Source organism: Salvia hispanica, chromosome 4 (assembly GCF_029641045.1).
Source record: "Salvia hispanica isolate PSC_SH4W2 chromosome 4, Shi_PSC_v1, whole genome shotgun sequence".
Lineage (NCBI taxonomy): Eukaryota > Viridiplantae > Streptophyta > Magnoliopsida > Lamiales > Lamiaceae > Salvia > Salvia hispanica.
The window spans coordinates 54,333,666-54,352,355 of record NC_142695.1 but is presented as its reverse complement, the minus strand read 5'-3'; the positions used below and the strand labels follow the sequence as shown (position 1 = coordinate 54,352,355).

The window sequence follows — 18,690 nt, the reverse complement described above, 5'->3', positions numbered from 1 at the left end:
ACCCATACGGGTTAGCCCGTGTAGCCCGCTTCTGAATATGGGTTGCGATTTTCTGGCCCTAAACCTATGATTTTACCGGGTAATTCGAGTCGACCCGTGGGTTTCGGGCTAGATTGACATCCCTAGTTAAATGAAGAAGAAATGGTACATTAACTTCCATGATTTATTAATCCCCAATCATGATTAACTCTGTGTTTCTGCATGTCCAAATTAAGATTGAAATCACATTCCATATTTAATCAACATTGAACTGAACACATTTCATATTTCTTTAACATTAACACTGTATCTTTGTTCACATAAGATATGATCGATGTCAGATTCATTTCTATTATAAACGAGATATAGTGAATAAAAATAAAAACTAGAAACATATGAGGATAAAACAAAATAAATGGTACAATAATAAATATAGTAAATTATATAGGACATATTTGCCTAATACAAACTTTCATTTCTATTATAAACGAGATATAGTGAATAAATATAAAAACTAGAAACATATGAGGAGAAAACAAAATAAATGGTACAATAATAAATATAGTAAATTATATAGGACATATTTGCCTAATACAACCTTAATGACCGAACATTGTGAATTCCCATAGTTTTGAGGCAGAGAAAACTTGGGGTGTAAACAACAATATCGGAATAATGATAAATAGATAAGAAATAGTAAGTTATCGGAGACGCTCCAACGTCTTTGGGGAAGATAATAAGTCGATCTTGAAAATTTAAGAAGAAAAAGTCATCATTTGCCAAAATATTGCGCAGGTGACCAAGTCCATAGACATATGCACAGTCGATACATTCCATTACCCAAGATTTATCATTTCCATAGTCGTTCATCCACCAAATAACAATACTAGCAACGCTACTACCAAAAGATAAAATATTACATACACATAGTCGGTCCTCCAAAACACATAGCTGCAGTTTTCCATCATTGGATCCAGAATCTAGGCCACGAGGTAGTGAAAAACATGAAAAGGATTCTGTTTCAAGAATAAAGCAACAAACAAATGGATTCCCCTCCAAAATGCAAGCCAGTGAAGATTTCCATTTAAAAATACAATTGTATCACGGGGCAGCACCATGGGCTCCCCTAGACTGCCCGGTGCTGCTGCGATGCTTCTCCACATCCCTTCTCCTCCTAGAGTGTATACATAACATGACCCCGATTGATCACAACATAAAATCTTAAATTGCCGATTTAAGTTACTCAATCCAAATCCAAATATCCACCTACATGTAGGCAGTGGAGGAAGCTCGACAAATTCAAGAGTCATTGGATTGCATATGAAAAGAATATTACGATCGATATCCAATCCATCCCACCCCAAAAGCAAACCATTAGTCGAATCTATTACAACACGACGGCGAGCACCAGCTGAATATTTATTGTGTGGAGGAGGCAAATTAAATTGGAAAAGTGTCTGGCAGGCCTCGTTGCAGACTGTGTACCTTGTGTCTTTATGAACAAAAGCCAGACATGGTTTTGGAATATACGACGTCGCAAACTCACCCCTCTTTATTAGATCTCCATTTTTTATATAAATAATGATAAATATAAATAAATGTTAAAATGTATATGTACATAATTGGATATTTTAGGTATTTTATGTTAAAATATATTTCATAAACATTTAAATAAATTAATACTTCATATATATGTTAACTCTTGTGCAATAATTGAAGTAAAAAGAACAACTGTTAAGTTAAATTTATAATTCTAAGAAATATTATTATTTTTATTAGATATTATGACAAATTCACATGTGATTCGAGGATGTGAATTTGTCATATCATCCATCCAATTTTTACAACTATATAATAATATAGTTAATAATAAATTAGTTTATACTATAAATTTAATCCACTTTGATGAACAGTATAAAAGTATTATGTATATGTATATTTGTCTTTATTCTTTTAAAATTCTGGTGAACATGCATATATGGAATAAATAGTGAATTTTTGTTACTGTAATTGGTGCTTTGGTATTTGTGGCAGTAATGGTTATTACTTGTCTTTGTATCAAAAGTGTATTTAGAATATATTTAATTTTATGACTATTTGAAATTATATGCCTACTTTGATTGTGGAATATAAATTTAAAAAATGACAGAATTTAGAAATATAATAGTACTATAATTTTGTCAAGATTTAAAATACGAATGAATATCATTTTCGTGATGAACGGAAGAAATGGCTATTCTCAACTATAATAAAGTGGTGATTCCTAAAAATATAGAATGATAATTCCCCAGTGATTTTGTTCCATCTATCACCGAGAATGATAATTCCAGTGATTGGAAAAAAACCGTTAGCGTTGAGAATCTATTTATGCATATTTGCAGTATAAATTCTTCAAAAATTGTTGTTATTTCATTCCTTATTAATAGGATAGGATATCTAAGAAGGTGATCAATTATATATAGCTGGGTATTACGGAAAACCTTCAATTATTTAAAAATTAGTACGTGTACCAAAAATGGTTTAAAAGCATTTAATTTTAAACCATTCATTTAATTAAACAAAAATATTATTTACGAGGTAAGTATTTTGAAAATAGATAGATATAAATAGAAAGGATTAATAGCCATTTAATCAAATTCGGGTTTATCCCATAAACTTTGAAGTTGGAATAAATTTCAATTTTTTTCAATTATCCCGTCCATGCACAACATGTCATCTTTTAACGATATTCAAAACGAAGTGTTTCATTAATTTTCTTGTATATTTCATTATTTTTCATTTTTCTTCTTATTTTATTGGAATATTCTCATTTGTAACATCACAAAAAGACATCGAATTGTGTTCGGATGGATAATTGACAAATAAAAATGAAACTTTGTAATTTAATATTCCAATTTAATAATTAATGAGACAAACCAGAATTTGACCAAATTTCATGATTTAAATGATTATTATCCCAAAAAGAAAAGATGATTATTAGTATTTAGTAATAAATGAAAATTTGGAAATTGTAATAGAAGGTTAAGAGGGAAATGAATTGTAGTACTAATACTTATGAGATGAGGATGAGGTAAAGGTTGAGATGTTGAGTTGATTTCACTACATTGGAGAGGATATGATAGCTTGAATTTCCACTACATTCTTCATGAAACATTTCTTTGATTTGTTATGTTTATTCTCATACTAATTATCAACATATATCTTGAATGAAGGTAATCATAAAAATATTGACCATAATATTATGGAAAGATGTTTAATGTAGGTAATCACAAAATACTACTCCTATTATATTATGGAAAGATGTTTAATGGACTTGATTGACGAAATTTGTAATTTCTAGAGTTACAACGCAATTGAAGACCATAAATTCAAATTCAAATTCAAATTTCGAGAATCTATAAATAACTTGGAGTACTAACTAAGTGAGAGGGTTGCAAATCTAAGGTTATGAATATCACAAGAGTCCTTTGCTTCCTTGTATTCCTTAGCATTGTTTACCAAGGTAAGACACACACACATAGATTGATCCAAATGTTAATGAATGGAGAAATATGATAGACTACTATTTGAATTGGTGATAATGCAGGTTGTTGTCAATCGGAGGATTGCCCTACGCTTGCATTGTTTGTCAATCAAACCAAAACAGGCAGAGTGATCAAGTCGAAAAAGGAATGGAATGTCACTATCAAACACATCTGTGTAACATGCGAAATCTCGAATGTGAAACTCACATGTCGGAATCTTGAAAAGTCTCGTGTTCGAGTCAACGCAACCGTCATCTCCAAAACTCGCGATGGCAATTGTCAACTCAACGGCGGCGGCAAGTTCGATGTCTACACCAGCTTCACCTTTAAATATGCTTGGGATAAAATAAACTTTCGACCTCTCGATTTCTACACATATTGTCACTAGTCTCTTTTTTTTGAGTTGATGATTGTAATAAAATAAGAAATGATATTTTGGAATTTTTGTATTAATGGATATATGAAACAATATTTTCTAAAATAAGTACTACAAAGTACAAACAATATTTTTTCCGTCCACCAATATTTTCTAAATTATAACCTTTTAAATTCAATAGATCAAAACTCTCTAGTATAATTCAGCTGCTTTATAATACAAATACACATTGAAAAAAAATGTTCTTGTTTATAAATAGGCTTCAATAACTAACCAATACAGAGATACTTAGCATTTACATTTTCCACTTCCCATCCTATGGCAAGAATTAGAGCAAAAGAAAGGGGATCATATACACCTTTATACATACCCAAAATTATGTATGTGTTGACTAAATCGAGTCGAGCTGAGACGAGCCACAGCCATAAGCGGACACAGCTCACTTCCACGCGATATCCTCACGGATACGAAGATAGAACTAAAGTTTTACCTGGTATAGAGCTAGCACTGGCTCGGCCTATCGCAACGATGAGCAAAGTTGTATGATCGGAGCATCTAACTGCTCCCCGTCTCATCTGAGTTCGAAGCTGCAATTGCATTGCCCCATGACTGAATAGTCTGAATTCAGAAGAAAGTACTGTATCAATGGTGACTTTCCATAAGATCTGCGAGAGTTATCTTCCCGCAGTTTCCTTCATCGAGGCGTTCAAACTGTTTGCATATCTGCAAAATGTCCTTCTCTGTTACCTTGCCCATCTCCTTGAGCTTGTATACTACAAATTCGGATTTACTGCAACAAAACATTTGAAATGAAGCAAGGAAGAGGGCTTAGTTAGTTTCCTTTCCTTTCAAATTTCTAGGAAGGTAAAATGCAAGCTTTATCAAGTAGTAGATATGTTGCGACAATGAACTATCATAAAATCTTCGTGTTAGACTTAAAAGAGTGTATGCAAGTATTTAAGGTAAGCAAACGGACAGGTCCACTCGTGACTACAAGAATATGTCGTGCACCATTTGTTTTATGACTATCCACAAAAACATGAGTGAACTTTCAATGGCTACTATCATCACACTTCTCGGGGATAAACAGTGACATGGCGTCGTTTCAACAATCTAACTTACGCAATTAGGAACTAGCTTCAAACTAATACTTTCAAAAACAATGAACTATGATTTCGAAAGAACAAGATCTCTCTCTGATCAAAGACACACTCCATACCGAAACTAACAAGTGTTCGAGTGCGGTTCAATATATCTCCAAGCTAAAGTATTTATCCACAAAACTATTTTAAGCTACAATCATCAAGCATCAATCATAAGTAATTCAAATGCCAAAGATAAACATTTAGCTATAATATATCTTCAATAACATGAGCAAAGAGAAGCACTCACGTTACAAAGCCATTGTTATCGATATCTGCAGCAAGAAACTGCGCGACAGTCATATCCTGCCCGAGCACCCACTGAGCCATCCTCCTGTGCCGCCTCTCAACCCTCAGCTCAGTCAAGTAGAGGAAGGCTCTAGCAACAGCAAGAGTCGACACGAGCAACCAAACGGAGGCAAAAACCCTCCCGGGCAAAGACTTAAACGCCCTATCCCCGTACCCAACAGTGGTCACAGACATGACAGACAGATAGAACGAATCCAACAAATCAAGCCTCTCCACAAAATGCATAACACCAACCCCAACTCCAATGCAAAGAACCACAACGCCCAACGCCAACGCCACTTTCATCCGTATTCTCATCCTCCCCTTCTTCACATCGATGATATACGAGGGGGGATCGTGAGCACCCCGGCTCTTGATAGTCTTCAAGAGATGATTCTCTTGCAAATCAAGCATGTAACTAACCATCCCACTTAACAAAATATCGATGAAACCGAATCCCACAAGCACGAAAGTGACCGAAAACAGTTTGGTAGCAGTGCTATCAGGAGTTATATCACCATACCCAATCGTACACATAGTCACAATGCAGAAATACAAAGCATCTACAACAGGGTGAGTTCTAATGGCAGTGAAGGAATCCAAATTCAAAGAGTATATAATCACACCAAAGCTCAAGTAAATGATCAAGAAAATCACACCCTGCTTCACAATTGAGGGCGTGGCAAACTGCGGCGGCGGCTTCGGATTGGAGCAATGGTCAATTTCGTTGATTGCCGCCATAGCCGGTGCGGTTTTGGAGCGGTGGAGGTTGCTCGTGGAGGGTGGATAATTGGGGTTAGTCAGCCATGATTGTGGGATTTCTGGGTCATGGCTCGATTGCTTCTGATTGCTGTCAAGATTCAACCTTTCGGTAAAAATTGAGTCTTTAAGAGCTGGTGAGGATGAGGAGGGAGAGCCGAAAATGAGGATGTCTTTGATTTCTCTGGGTGATGGGGTGATTGGCGGCGGCGGAATGCAGACATCGCGAAAAATCGAGTCTTTGAAAGGGGATGAGGATGAGGAGGGAGAGCCGAAGATGAGGATGTCTTTGATTTCTCGGGGGGATGGGGTGATGGGCGGCGGCGGAATGCAGATTTCGTTGTTTTCCGGCAGAGGGAGGAGCGGCGGGAGAGACCTGCCGGTGTTGGTGTAAGAGATGAACGGCTCATCCATGTGAATCTGTGTAGAGAAACTGAAGATTAAGGGGCTGTTTGGCTGTGCTAGAATTTGGAAGAGACAATCATCAGTTTCTTTTTGAGATCCTCACTGGATTTTGTTACTACTCAACTCACTTGCTAAATATTTTAATTATTCTAGATCTCTGTTGATATTAGATTTTAATTTTGCTAATTAGATTTTTTTTTTTTTTAAGTATTGAATTCTAAGGCAATGAAAGTATACCTATGTATTTATTGTGTTAGAAAAATCATAAAATCGACAAAACTGAGCTATCCGGTTTTGCTAGGAAATGATCCATTATCACCAAATGATATTTTTTAGAATAAAGTTCCTATCAAGAAAATAAAACAAAATAGACAACAATAGTGCAGGTTAACTTCGTTTTAATGTATTTCTTTTGAGGGTGGGACTTTAAAAATTGATATTTAAAAATTAAATTGAGAATATAAAGTAATGAAAAAGAATAAAGTAGAAAAAGAAAAAGAAATGAAGATAAGGTTTTTACCTGAGAATGAAGCACGTATTTTAGAACAAATCTCCATCCTCTTTCTTCCAAAATTATCTCATAAACCCATTTTGAAAAAAATAATCCAAAATAGCTTGATATGCCAAAAATCAAAATAGTGCATGTACAATGATTGGTTAGTAGAACGTTGAATCGTGGCCTTTTCAATTTAATTATTTTATGCATTTATGAGATGTGGAATTTTAAATGAGAATTTATTATTATTGCTTTGAATGGCAATATTAGCCGCAAGGTCTTTAACTTACGTAACTACAGTAGCATTCATAAATAGGAATAATCCAATAAAATACTAAGTTGTTGGGATATTTTTCTTTGCTGTGATAAGTCAATTCTGTCACATTCTCATGATTAATTGAGTAATTAATTCCTTTAATAGAGGACTCAGTCTCCCGACGTAGTTTACATTTAAAATAATGAAATATTGACTAGTAATGAGCCACGTCTAGTTTTTAATCATGTATATACAACTTCATTGAATTTCTTCTCCTCTATCCAAAATAGTACTAGTAGTACTACTATCAAATGATTCAAATCTAAGCTGATTAAAATATCTATAACAAATGGTAATTTATCAATAAATTGTGTAGAATTTTGTCAGTTAAAAGTAGAATTTTTGGATTCTCAGAGTATTACAAATTTTTTGCTTCAGTTTTATTAAAAAAAAAGATTTTTGGATCATTTCGGATTTATATTCTCTCAAAATCCAACTCGAAATCCAAATGCTCAAACAAACTCCAAATCCAAATCCAAATCCAAATCCTTCAACAGAAGAAAGATGCATAAGCATACGTGTGAAAGCAAATACCGATGGCTTCCAATAATACCAAGTGTAAATGTTTCTGAAACTCTGAAATAAGCAGCTCAGTTTAACTTGAGAAAAAATTGGAGAAGACGACCTTGGCACTTGGTTATCCATTGCTGTACACAAACTTCTTCGAAAAGAACAGGACTCAGAGCTCAATTTGATCGAACCGGAGACTGATCTGCTAGTTGCCCTGGCTTGCAGCAAAATGAGGCCTCAAGGACGACTGTAGATCGTGACTCAAGGAAAAAAACCATTCCCTTACAAAACTATAGGGACTACTCGTGGTTGCTGGAGTTTCAGTTTTATCTTCAGTGATCTCTTCAAATTTGATAGGACTGACACAAAGCAAAGAAGTTATAAGGGCAATCTGAACAGGAATACTTAATCTCTTGAATGTGATTTCCTGAGCAAACTTTGAGAAGTAGTCTCTTAATTTCTGAACACCAGGATCGTCGTATCCGCCAGCACCAACTCCAAGCCTGCGGTACAGACGTAGAAGTCAGATACTTCTTTTTTGTACAACAGTTTAAGCATATAATGTCGAAGGCATATATAATCTTTTACACTGTATAGCTCATATTTAGTAGAGAAAATGAGACTATGCAACAGCAAGCGGTAATCATAAATTTTACTAGCACAAATGCATACAGATTGTTTGGGACAATACCTCCCAAGTTGACCAAGAAGTGTGATGATAGTAGCAGAGAATCCTTCTGTTAAATTTAACTTCAAAGTTTGACAAATCGGCCCTATGATGTTATCAGATGTCCACTTCCAGCTCTGCATGTCAAGAGATATTGGAAGTGAGGCGTAAAAAAAATGAATGATGCTGAAATCAAGGAGAACCAGAGGGAAGGGAGTGTCAAAGGTGTCATAGCAATTAGCAAAGCCAAAGTATTTTCTTAAACTTCACCAAATTAAACAAATGAAGCAGAATAGTGAGAAACTGAAAAAGCAACAGAAAGATATAACACAAGATTCATACCATGACTGAAGCTAGAACCTCAACCAAAGAAAAAATATCAAGGAAGTTGCATAAAGTCTCATCACATGCCAAACTCGATGAGGCAGTCTCTCCCGAGCCAGAAACTACCTTGTCTCCCTCCTCATGGATCGGAAGTGTGGGAACCAGCAAACTGACTAAGGCAAGTGAATCTTGTGGCCATAACCCACAATGACACTGCTTTTGGAGGTTCTCTAACAGCATCACTGCAGCATTTTCCACAGAAACTGCACCTTCGGAGAATGGACAATGTGTGCACAACAGCATGCTAGATGGGTTTCTAGAATCTGACAGGGATAAGGATGTAGAACTGGCTGACAAAGTTTGCTCCTCAAGAAACATAACCACAGATTTTACTACAGTCATAGCTACAGAGTAATGCTGAAGGGTAAAGTACTTGGAGCCACATATGAGGGCAAAAGCATGAAGAATAGCCAACATCACTGGACGGTCAAGCTTCTGGGTTCTAATAATGTTGTATGATATCTCACAAACATAACCAATATCATCAACAGCGAGGCACAATGATGCTAATAGACTACCCCCTGCAATCAGCAGATGAGCTGAAGCAGCCACTTCCAGCAGCATTATAGGATTGCCATTTAAAATTAAGTCCAATTTGGAAGTAACATGGGATTCTGACTCAGCATATACACCACCATAGACAAAAATTTTACTCTGTTGAAGGAAATCTTCAATGATAGCGAGCAATTCAAACAAACCACAGGACTCCATAGCCATCCTTTTCAAAGATGGATCAGATAGTGCTGCATAGAAAGAAGTTATTCCTTACAAACACTTAAATAATAATGGAAAAAAAAAACAGCAACATACAACAAATGAAATTTAAGTCTGTTATAGAAAGTACCTGAGTTGAAGAGCGTGGTCACTGAAGCAAGAGCCTGGACAAAATTATCACCTAAAATTTTCAAGTTTTTGAGTCCTAGTTCTGAAATTTCAGGCAGTATCAGTGACAAGAAGACACATGCCTTTTCCCTGAAAACACCCACAAAGAGAAAGAACTATAATTAGCAAGTCTGGTAAGGGAACACTTAACCCCTAAAACAAACTGATAATCAGAAACTCATGTATGGAAACACCAACAGATGAATTCACTCACCTAGTTGAGAGGTCTTTAGCTTTAGAAATGGTGTGTATAACATTTTGAACGAATGTCTCCACTGAATGATCAAAAGAATATTGTGGCATGAAACTGGAAATTGTCTGAAGGATCCGCAAAATGCTTAAGTTGTCTTTGTTGTCTGAGAGTACAATAAAACACTTCAGAGCTTCACCACAACTAGATGCACTTCCCTTTTCACATGTTTCAATTGTTCCCTCATTTCCAGGACAAGAAAGACAGCCTGTTCCCAACATCCCACTTGTTACATGGATTTCTTGGCAATGAGTATCACTTGCTGCCGAAGGAGTCGTATTCTCTGATAAGGTATCAGAATTATGCTCCATTTGTAACAGCAATGGATCAGAGCCATTGGGTGCAACATTAGTGAGATTCTTCTCCATTTCAATAACTGGATATCTACTCACAGTTGACAGTCCCAGTTGGGAACTCCTACATGCCAGCATCTCAGAGCTAACTACTTCAACCTCAGCCAGAGTAGGAGATAGGGGTCTGGCAATAGCTCTATGATAGGAGTCTTCATCAGCGGCATTGTCCATGTCCAGTAACTTCATATGGTCACCAGTGACTATCTGGTCAAAATCTGGAGAAGTGGACATGTTGTGTTCTAAAATATTATTTGTTCCATCCTCACCACACAAATCAGATCTGACAGCATCAGACCCTGGTGATGAAGCAGGCACACAGGGATCTGAGTTATTGATATCAGAACTGTCGGTGCCTTTTGACTCCCCAGAATTCTGCAAATGATCAACAATTACAGTTCCCTCTGAAGAGGGTTTTCTCTTCTTGAGAGGTCTAAAAAACTCTGTGTAAGTAGTTCCTTTCAGGCTCTCTTCCTGTGAATCATCCACTTGGCCATTGAGAGTATCATGCAGTATGGCTAAATTTTCAGACACATGTTGATGCAACTTCTCACCCTTACCATGCAAATTTTCTATAGACTCTACTGCACCAAGATTCCTCTTTTTCTGACGCAAGCCAAGTCTTCTTTTACTAGAACTGTCTTTGATTGGACTACTAGTTCTGTTATCAGCTTTAGCTACATTTTGATCGCTTTGCATCTTATTAGGTATCTTTGGTTTGAAGTTTGATATATCCTCCCCCAGGTTAGCTGATGTCATAATAGAGAATGTGTCTCTTTCCTGTGATCCCACCAAGGGCCGATCAGAAAAAGATGCTGAACTGGAATATATGGCAGAACTCTGTAACATTTTTTGGTTGGAACCTCGATAAGGAGGATCCATCCTAGAATCTATACCTGACATGACTCGCCTGCGACTCCCATCAGAGCCTAATACTTCTCTTTTCGTGGTTTCACTGCCAATCTGCAAAGTAACATAAACCAGTCAATTAGCACCAATCCTGTATCCACACATGACTAAAATGCAGAGCACGAATTAGGAATATAAGCATCGTGTGTGTGATTGGCACTAACAGAAGTCAGGGAACTATTTCTCAAGCACTTCAAAAGACTAAAATAGCACTAATAGAGTGACACTACAATGAATATGACATCTGCAACTCTTAATCTCGTATAGATGTATGAATTCACCAATGCATTCACACTTCCCCGCAATTGTTTCTTGCGGAGAACGAGTTAGTAGTAAATAGACGTGATTGCTTCATTTCACGATTCTGGCAAAAAAAGTAAAGGCTGGTGATAAAATGATACTATAGATTACTGCAGTCAATTATCTTAACGACAACAAATAATGAGGGACAGATAGATTAAAAAATGAAGATGCAAGAACTCTTTCTATAAATTCAGAAACAAGATATAAAGACACTGTATTAATCATGAATAAGAAATCGTTCAACAATTATGAGTAAGAAAACTAACCTTTTTCAACTGATCTATACCTTCAGGGCCATGCAAGAAACTCTTATCTAGTAGTATATTCATGTGCTTTTGGAACTGAACACTCTCCTGCTTTAGGTGACATAATTCTTGTCGCAGCATCGTGTTACGTAAAGCTTCTATCTTCGTCGCTTCCTTGGCATGTTTTGCAAGCAGCTTTTCTAGCTTCAATTGTTTCTTCAGAAGTTCAACTGTATCAGTTTCATAAATGACATCATCGTTTATCATGGGAGAAGTGCCAGCATAAATTCTCAATGATACAAACGCCTGCATTTCCTTCTGCAACCCTTCTAACCTGAGCTTGTACGTCTCTAACTGCCCAGATAGTTGATCGGCCCTATCTTTTTGTTCCATGGAAATCTTTTTGTATTCTTCTGCAACTTTTATCTGTTTCTTTGCTTTCTTTTTTGCTGAATCTGCACGCTTTTTCTCCCTAACGATATCATGTTCTTTCTCCAAAAGCATCTTTTCCACCCACTTATGGAAGTGGGTGTCATTCTTTAGCATTTCAGTGCGTATATCAGTGGCTGTTACTGCATTCCTGCTGGGACTGGATTTATCAGCCCTATTCTTGGCCTCTTCCAACTTCCGACTCAAATCATCTGCTCGAGCTTTCTCATACATGGCCTTCTTCAAATTTGCTTCAGCTAGATTAATTTGCTCTTTAGATTTGTCCACCGCCAACTTTGCCCTTTTACTTTGTCCAAGGGTTTTCTGTTTCTCTGCTTCCAACTTTTTGTGAGCATCTTCCGATTTAGATTTCTCCAAAGCCAACATTGACTTTAAATCATCAGTTTCCTTTTTAGACTTCTCCAACAAAAGCCTATCTTCAGATTTTTCACAGCATTTATGTTTAAGCAACTCATCCTCCAATTGTTCAACCCTATTCTTAGCTTGTTCCAACTTCCGATTCAAATCATCTGCTTGATCCTTCTCCAAACATTTTTCAGCTATTCTTTTTTGAGCAACTGCCGAGTCAGCCCTCTTTCTTTCCCTGATGGTTTTCTGTTTCTCTGCTTCCAACTTTTTGTGGGCAGCTTCAGATTTAGATTTCTCCAAAGCCAACAATGACTTTAAATCATCAGTTTCTTTTTTTAACATCTCCAACAGAAGCCTATCTTTAGATTCTTCAGAGCATTTATGTTTAAGCAACTCACCCTCTAATTGTTCTACCCTTTTCCTAGCTTGTTCCAATTTCCGATTCAAATCATCGGCTCGATCATTCTGCAAACTTGTTTCAGCAACAAAAATTTGCTCTTCAGGTTTAGCCACTGCCAAGTCAACCCTTTGTCTTCCTATAATGGCTTTCTGTTTCTCTGCATTTCTAGATCTAGATTTCTCCAAAGATAACATTGGCTTCATATCATCATTTTCTTTTTGTAACTTCTCCCACAGAAGTTTATATTCCTCAGCCTTTTTTCTCTCTACACTCTCTAACTTCTTCAACGCCTCATCAGCTTTCTTCTTCTCCAACTCAGTGCGCTTCTTTTCGGAAGCTGCCTTCCCCCTCTCTCGGTCCAGAAGCTCCTTCAATAGCTTAATTTCTTCCTCAGCTTGAGCAATGCGAAGCTGCTCATCTCCTCTGCGAGAAGCAGAACCACTGTTTCGCTTCAGCAACTGAACCTCAAGATCAGCACGCCGACCAGCCTCTATATCTTTCTCACTATTCCATAAATTAACCTGCACTTTGAGTTTTTCTGATGCTGGATGAAAGAAAACAAAAACATCAAAATGAAGCAATAAAAACTGCTATAATAAATCTACAATAAGGCTATGTTCGGTATCATGGAATTGAGCCAACAGAATTGGAATTTGAGCCTTTAATTCCAAAATCCAACGTTTGGTAACCAAAATATTTAGATTTGGGATTGAATTACAATTCCAATTACTCTCAATTCCACAATATGAATTCTATATCAAAAGTAGATGATTGGAATTCCAAATAGTTATAAAATTTGGCAGCTTCACACACTACACACAAACATGCACCGCACACGCGCACTGCACACACAAACATGCACACTACACACACAAGCGCGCACGCACCCACCCACGCACACACTTCATATCAATTATATCATTTTTACCAAACAAGGGATTTGGAATTGAATTATAGTTCAATTCATTCAAATTAAATTACATAGAATTCTAATTCCATTTCAATTTCAATTCCAAATATGAACGAACCGTAATAATATAGAGGTAAACAAATCACCTTCCATCAGACTCTCATTATCTCTCCTCAGACTCTCCCTATCTCTCTCGACCACATCGCATCTCTGCTGCATCGCTAAGGTGCAGTCGCGAAACTTGTTTTTGATCTGTTCAAGCTTCGCGCACCTCTCCAAGAGCTTTGAGTGCTTCTTTTGCAACTGCGAGAATTCACGGAAATTCAATACACTAAAAACAAACTCTAATAAAAAAAACACTCCCATCACTGGATCGCAAGGTGGAGAAACAGCGGATTAAAACTAAAATTACCTTGGCGCAGCAGGCATTGGACGGCTTGTCTTGCTGCGCCTCAACGTCCTGCGCCATTCCTTCACAAGCGGTGAAAGAAACCCTCAATTTGTAGAGAAATCAAAATCCAGGTGAGGAATACATCCCAACGACTAGTTTAGAGAATGAAGCGGCCATTGATTCGAGAAAACCTTAAAGGGACGCCCATGTTAGAGATGAAAATCGATAATTTCGTGAGAGAAACGATTAAACCCTTCCCTGCTCCAAAAACCCCATTTCTGTTGAAGATTGGCAAATAACTCTAACTTGAGTAACGCCTTGTTTGAAGGGTAACGATCGAATTCATGAAATTAATAGTGTGATAAAAAAAAATCAACTTTTTTATATACGCAAATTACCAGAAAAACTAAATTTTATCAAATTTAATCTGTTCTGTCAATTTTAAAATTAGCCAGAAAAATTATAAAGTTTCATATATTCTCATGAAATTTTGTTTATATTCAATCAAAAGTAACCCGTTAAATAAAAAAATATAGTTTGATTGTTAAATGCGAAAAAAATAAACTACACATTTTCACCGAATCATAGAATAATTAAACGTACCAAAATAATTTAATTAATTTTTGTAAGTTTTTTGATCAATTACAATACTTATTTTAAAAAGAAAATGTGAATATTTTTATCTGCAATTTTTAAAAAAGATTCGATGTATATAATATTGCTACAAATTGATAATAGAATAATAAATTTAAAAATTGAAATACTAAATAATTTCTCTAGTATTTATTGTGCCATCTTTGGCCCAAGTTGTGATTCTAGAGCCCAATTGGAACCACCGACTTCGCATATTCCAATCATTATTTAAGACATATAAACGAAAACCCTATTTTGCCCCCGAATCTTTCCTTTTTTAGCTCTCTTTTTGGAATTTTAGTAGTAATAATTTTTAAATTTTAGTTCCTCATTTTGTATCCTGAAAATTGATGAAAGTCAAATTACAGATTTGCGAATTTGAAAGATGGAGTGTAATTAAATCACGAATAAAATTAAATTAGTTAAGCGACAAAACCAAACGCGTTAAATATTAGAAAATGCAATCACATATGTCAACAGAATTCTAGTAATTAATAAGAACAAAGATTATCAGTCATGATGGTCTAACAATACCTAATTTTATAATGAATGATGTAAATACGAATTTGACCTGATTTTGTGTGTCAAAGTTTGTCAAATTAATTGTCAGTAATAATGTGATAAAAAATACTTCCTTGTCTTCTAAATATAAACTTAAAATTAATAAAATAAATAAAGAAAAATAGTAGTTAAAATGTGATAATTACTTAGGACTCAATTCATCAGTAATGAACATATGGTAAAAATGTTTTTCAAAATAAATTAATTTTGATGAACATTTATATGGACTAAAATGGTACCAACATATATATACCCAAAAAATCACGAAACAAAAATCAATAATAATAGCAATCACCTTCAAGCTTCCGACAACAGTCCACACTGAAGTCACTGTAATGAGCAAGCAGAAGTAAAACCAGATCAAGAAATGGGTTTCACGATGGGCCTAAACCTCCTCCTCCTCCTGGCCATGGTCGCCACCAACATCCTCTCCCTCTACCACCTCTCCTCCACCATCCAATCCAAGCCCCCCTCCCCTCCCCCCGTCCCCGACCACCTCCTCCAACAGCTCTCCTCCATCCGCTCCACCATCAACCACCTCACCTCCCTCCGCCACAAACCCTCCTCCTCCCCCTCCTCCACCCCCTCCGATCTCCTCCTCTTCACCCGCTTCTCCCCCATCGCCTCCTCCTGCAAAGACAACCCAATCCTCCTCCACACCTACATGAACTACACCCCCTTTTCCCCCTGCCCCGACGATTCCCAATTAGCTGAGGATCTCATTCTCCGCGGCTGCCACCCTCTCCCCCGCCGCCGCTGCTTCTCCAAAACCCCTTCTTCCTTTCCCCCTCCTCTCCCCTCCGACCCCTTCTCCCCAATTCCAGAAAAAACCGCCATTCTCAATCACTACCCCTGCAAATCAAAAACCTTCTCCTGCTTCGCCGGTCTGAAACCCGAGATGGGATTCGACATGAGAATCGAGAAATCGAGGTTTTTAACTTACCGGACCGATCTGGATCTCCCAATTCCGCAGCTGATTGAGCTTGCGAAGTCGGCCAACAGCGCGATTAGGCTAGGGCTCGACATCGGCGGCGGGACGGGGACGTTCGCGGCGCAGATGAAGCTGCGGAGCAATGCGACGGTGGTGACGACGACGATGAACCTCGGGGCGCCGTACAGCGAGGCGGCGGCGGTGAGGGGGCTGGTGGCGCTCCACGCGCCGCTGCAGCAGCGGCTGCCGGTGTTCGACGGGACCATGGATCTGGTGCGGTGCGGCCACGCGGTGAACCGGTGGATTCCGGTGACGGCGATGGAGTTCTTGTTTTTCGACGTGGATAGAGTGCTGAGGGGCGGGGGGTACTTGCTGCTGGACCGGTTTTTCAGTAAAAAATCGGATCTTGACAAGGTTTACGCCCCGTTGATCGGGAAATTGGGGTACAAGAAGGTGAAGTGGGCTGTGGCTAACAAGGGTGATGCTAGTGGGATCAAGAATGGGGAGGTTTATTTGACTGCCCTATTGCAGAAGCCATTGGTTAGATCAAGTTCCAAATGAGGTAGTGGAAAGTTACACCTTTTTAGTTGTGTGATTGTTTGATGATGATTGATTCAATGCCTGCTTTTAGGTATACAAGTCTTTTGATATACTACAAGATTTGTATAAGGATGGTTTGTTTTGAAGAATATCTTGCAATGTGGTTCATGATTCATTGTGCTATACTTGTATCTAGTGTTTTTGATGCTCTGATTTAGGTAGATTTTGCATAAGCGGTAGAACTGATGTTGGATATGGAAATATATTGATATGATGAAGTTTCAACTGAGTAGTGATGTATAATGTTCTTAGTTGGAAGTTGAGAATGTTTCTATTTCAGTTATGATTGAGCTTCTGTAGGAATATGTTTGTTCATCAACAAAATCCTTTCTTGGAGATGTATTTGTGGACTGATTTGAAGATCTTATCCTTTTACACAGCAATTTGGTTTAAAGAATGCAAATACACTTGAATCCCTATGATCTTATGCATAATCTCTTCTTAATCGCTGCATCTTACATATTCGTTGCTCTGCAGGTGCTCCACGCCAGCTTTTTGACATCGTCTCCGTTTGTTGAAACCTTCCTTCAAGGCTTCTTCAGTTACTGCGCAACCAAATCAGCTATACATCTCCTCTCGTGTTGTGGTTGGATATAAGGTATAACGTTTTATCTGCAAATTCATCGTGGATTCAGGCGATTGTTGGGGCGGGTGTACAAGGTGCATTTTGTGATAGATTAGAACTTGTAGATCTGCAAAAAAACTGGGAAGTGTGAGATGTTGCAACATAAAACCAACAAATGTGCTATTTTTATGAGTTATAGGTTGGTTGATAGTGTAAGTGGTGCTTATTTTCAGACAGTGGTTACATATAAAGCTAGTGTTGCAAGAAAATAAGCATTGGAACTTTTCAATTTGTGCACACTTTTGATTCTTTGTTCCTTTTCCAATCAAATTTATTGAGATTTGCTGAAGTTATTTAAATGTTTTTAAGATTTTCTTAGTTAAATGTTGAGATATTGCATAATGAGTAATACTTCTCCTTTACGAGGTGATTGGTGTAAATCCAGATATGAATGGAACAATGGTGAAGACAGAAACTAGAGTATTAATTTATGTTGTTCTTATTGGAGTAGTAATTGATATTATAGCCATTTTTTGTAACTAAATATAATGCAATGACTAATTATCAGTGTCTAAACGAGCCAAATTTCAATAATAATTCATATAATTAAGTAAAAATATATTGAATCAGATATCATGCATTTTATATGATATATTAAAACTATTTTACAGTGAATCCACAGCAAATAGCAAACATTTTAGTATAAATATAAAAAAATTTCCTAAATTTATTTTAGCAAAATATAGAATGAATTATGAACATCATTAAATTTTATTGCATAACAATTTTCATGATATAATAAGTAATACATCATTTTTAGGGAAATTTCAATTTTTTAGATGAAATTAATTTTCATTTAAAAATATCGATATTAATAGATTTTGCAAACTTAAATTTCAAAGCAAATTTAATTTAATTTTAATTAATCGACATAACAATTTATCCTTTATTAAAATGCAGTTTGATGGCACTTCGTTTTAAAACGTGAATAACATTGAATGTGGGTTTTTTGTCTACATCATTAATGGAATGTATTTTATTGGTTCATTTATTTCCTTTCGATATTTATTAGTATAATTAAATAACTGTGAATAATAATAGCCTACGTATCTCAAT

At 36.7% G+C, this 18,690-nt stretch overlaps 3 protein-coding genes across 3 annotated transcripts; 1 reads left to right on the top strand and 2 right to left on the bottom strand.

Moving 5' to 3' along the window:
• Positions 1-4,057: 4,057 nt before the first annotated feature.
• Positions 4,058-6,589, bottom strand: LOC125191715 (two-pore potassium channel 3-like). Its single transcript, XM_048089123.2, has 2 exons — positions 5,272-6,589; positions 4,058-4,669 (listed from the first exon to the last, which is right to left on the bottom strand). Exons 1-2 carry the CDS (start codon positions 6,480-6,482, stop codon positions 4,522-4,524), a joined length of 1,359 nt encoding a protein of 452 aa, XP_047945080.1. The 5' UTR covers positions 6,483-6,589; the 3' UTR covers positions 4,058-4,521.
• Positions 6,590-7,734: 1,145 nt separating this feature from the next.
• LOC125194101 (uncharacterized) lies at positions 7,735-14,603 on the bottom strand. The gene is made up of 8 exons (XM_048092139.2): positions 14,306-14,603; positions 14,040-14,196; positions 11,807-13,527; positions 9,943-11,291; positions 9,691-9,818; positions 8,805-9,589; positions 8,487-8,599; positions 7,735-8,298 (listed from the first exon to the last, which is right to left on the bottom strand). The coding sequence occupies exons 1-8, from the start codon at positions 14,360-14,362 to the stop codon at positions 8,001-8,003; spliced, it is 4,608 nt and encodes a 1,535-aa protein (XP_047948096.2). The 5' UTR covers positions 14,363-14,603; the 3' UTR covers positions 7,735-8,000.
• Positions 14,604-15,767: 1,164 nt separating this feature from the next.
• On the top strand, positions 15,768-17,923 carry LOC125192100 (putative methyltransferase At1g29790). Its single transcript, XM_048089556.2, has 2 exons — positions 15,768-16,971; positions 17,487-17,923. The coding sequence occupies exon 1, from the start codon at positions 15,846-15,848 to the stop codon at positions 16,968-16,970; it is 1,125 nt and encodes a 374-aa protein (XP_047945513.1). The 5' UTR covers positions 15,768-15,845; the 3' UTR covers position 16,971; positions 17,487-17,923.
• The last annotated feature ends 767 nt before the right edge of the window (positions 17,924-18,690 follow it).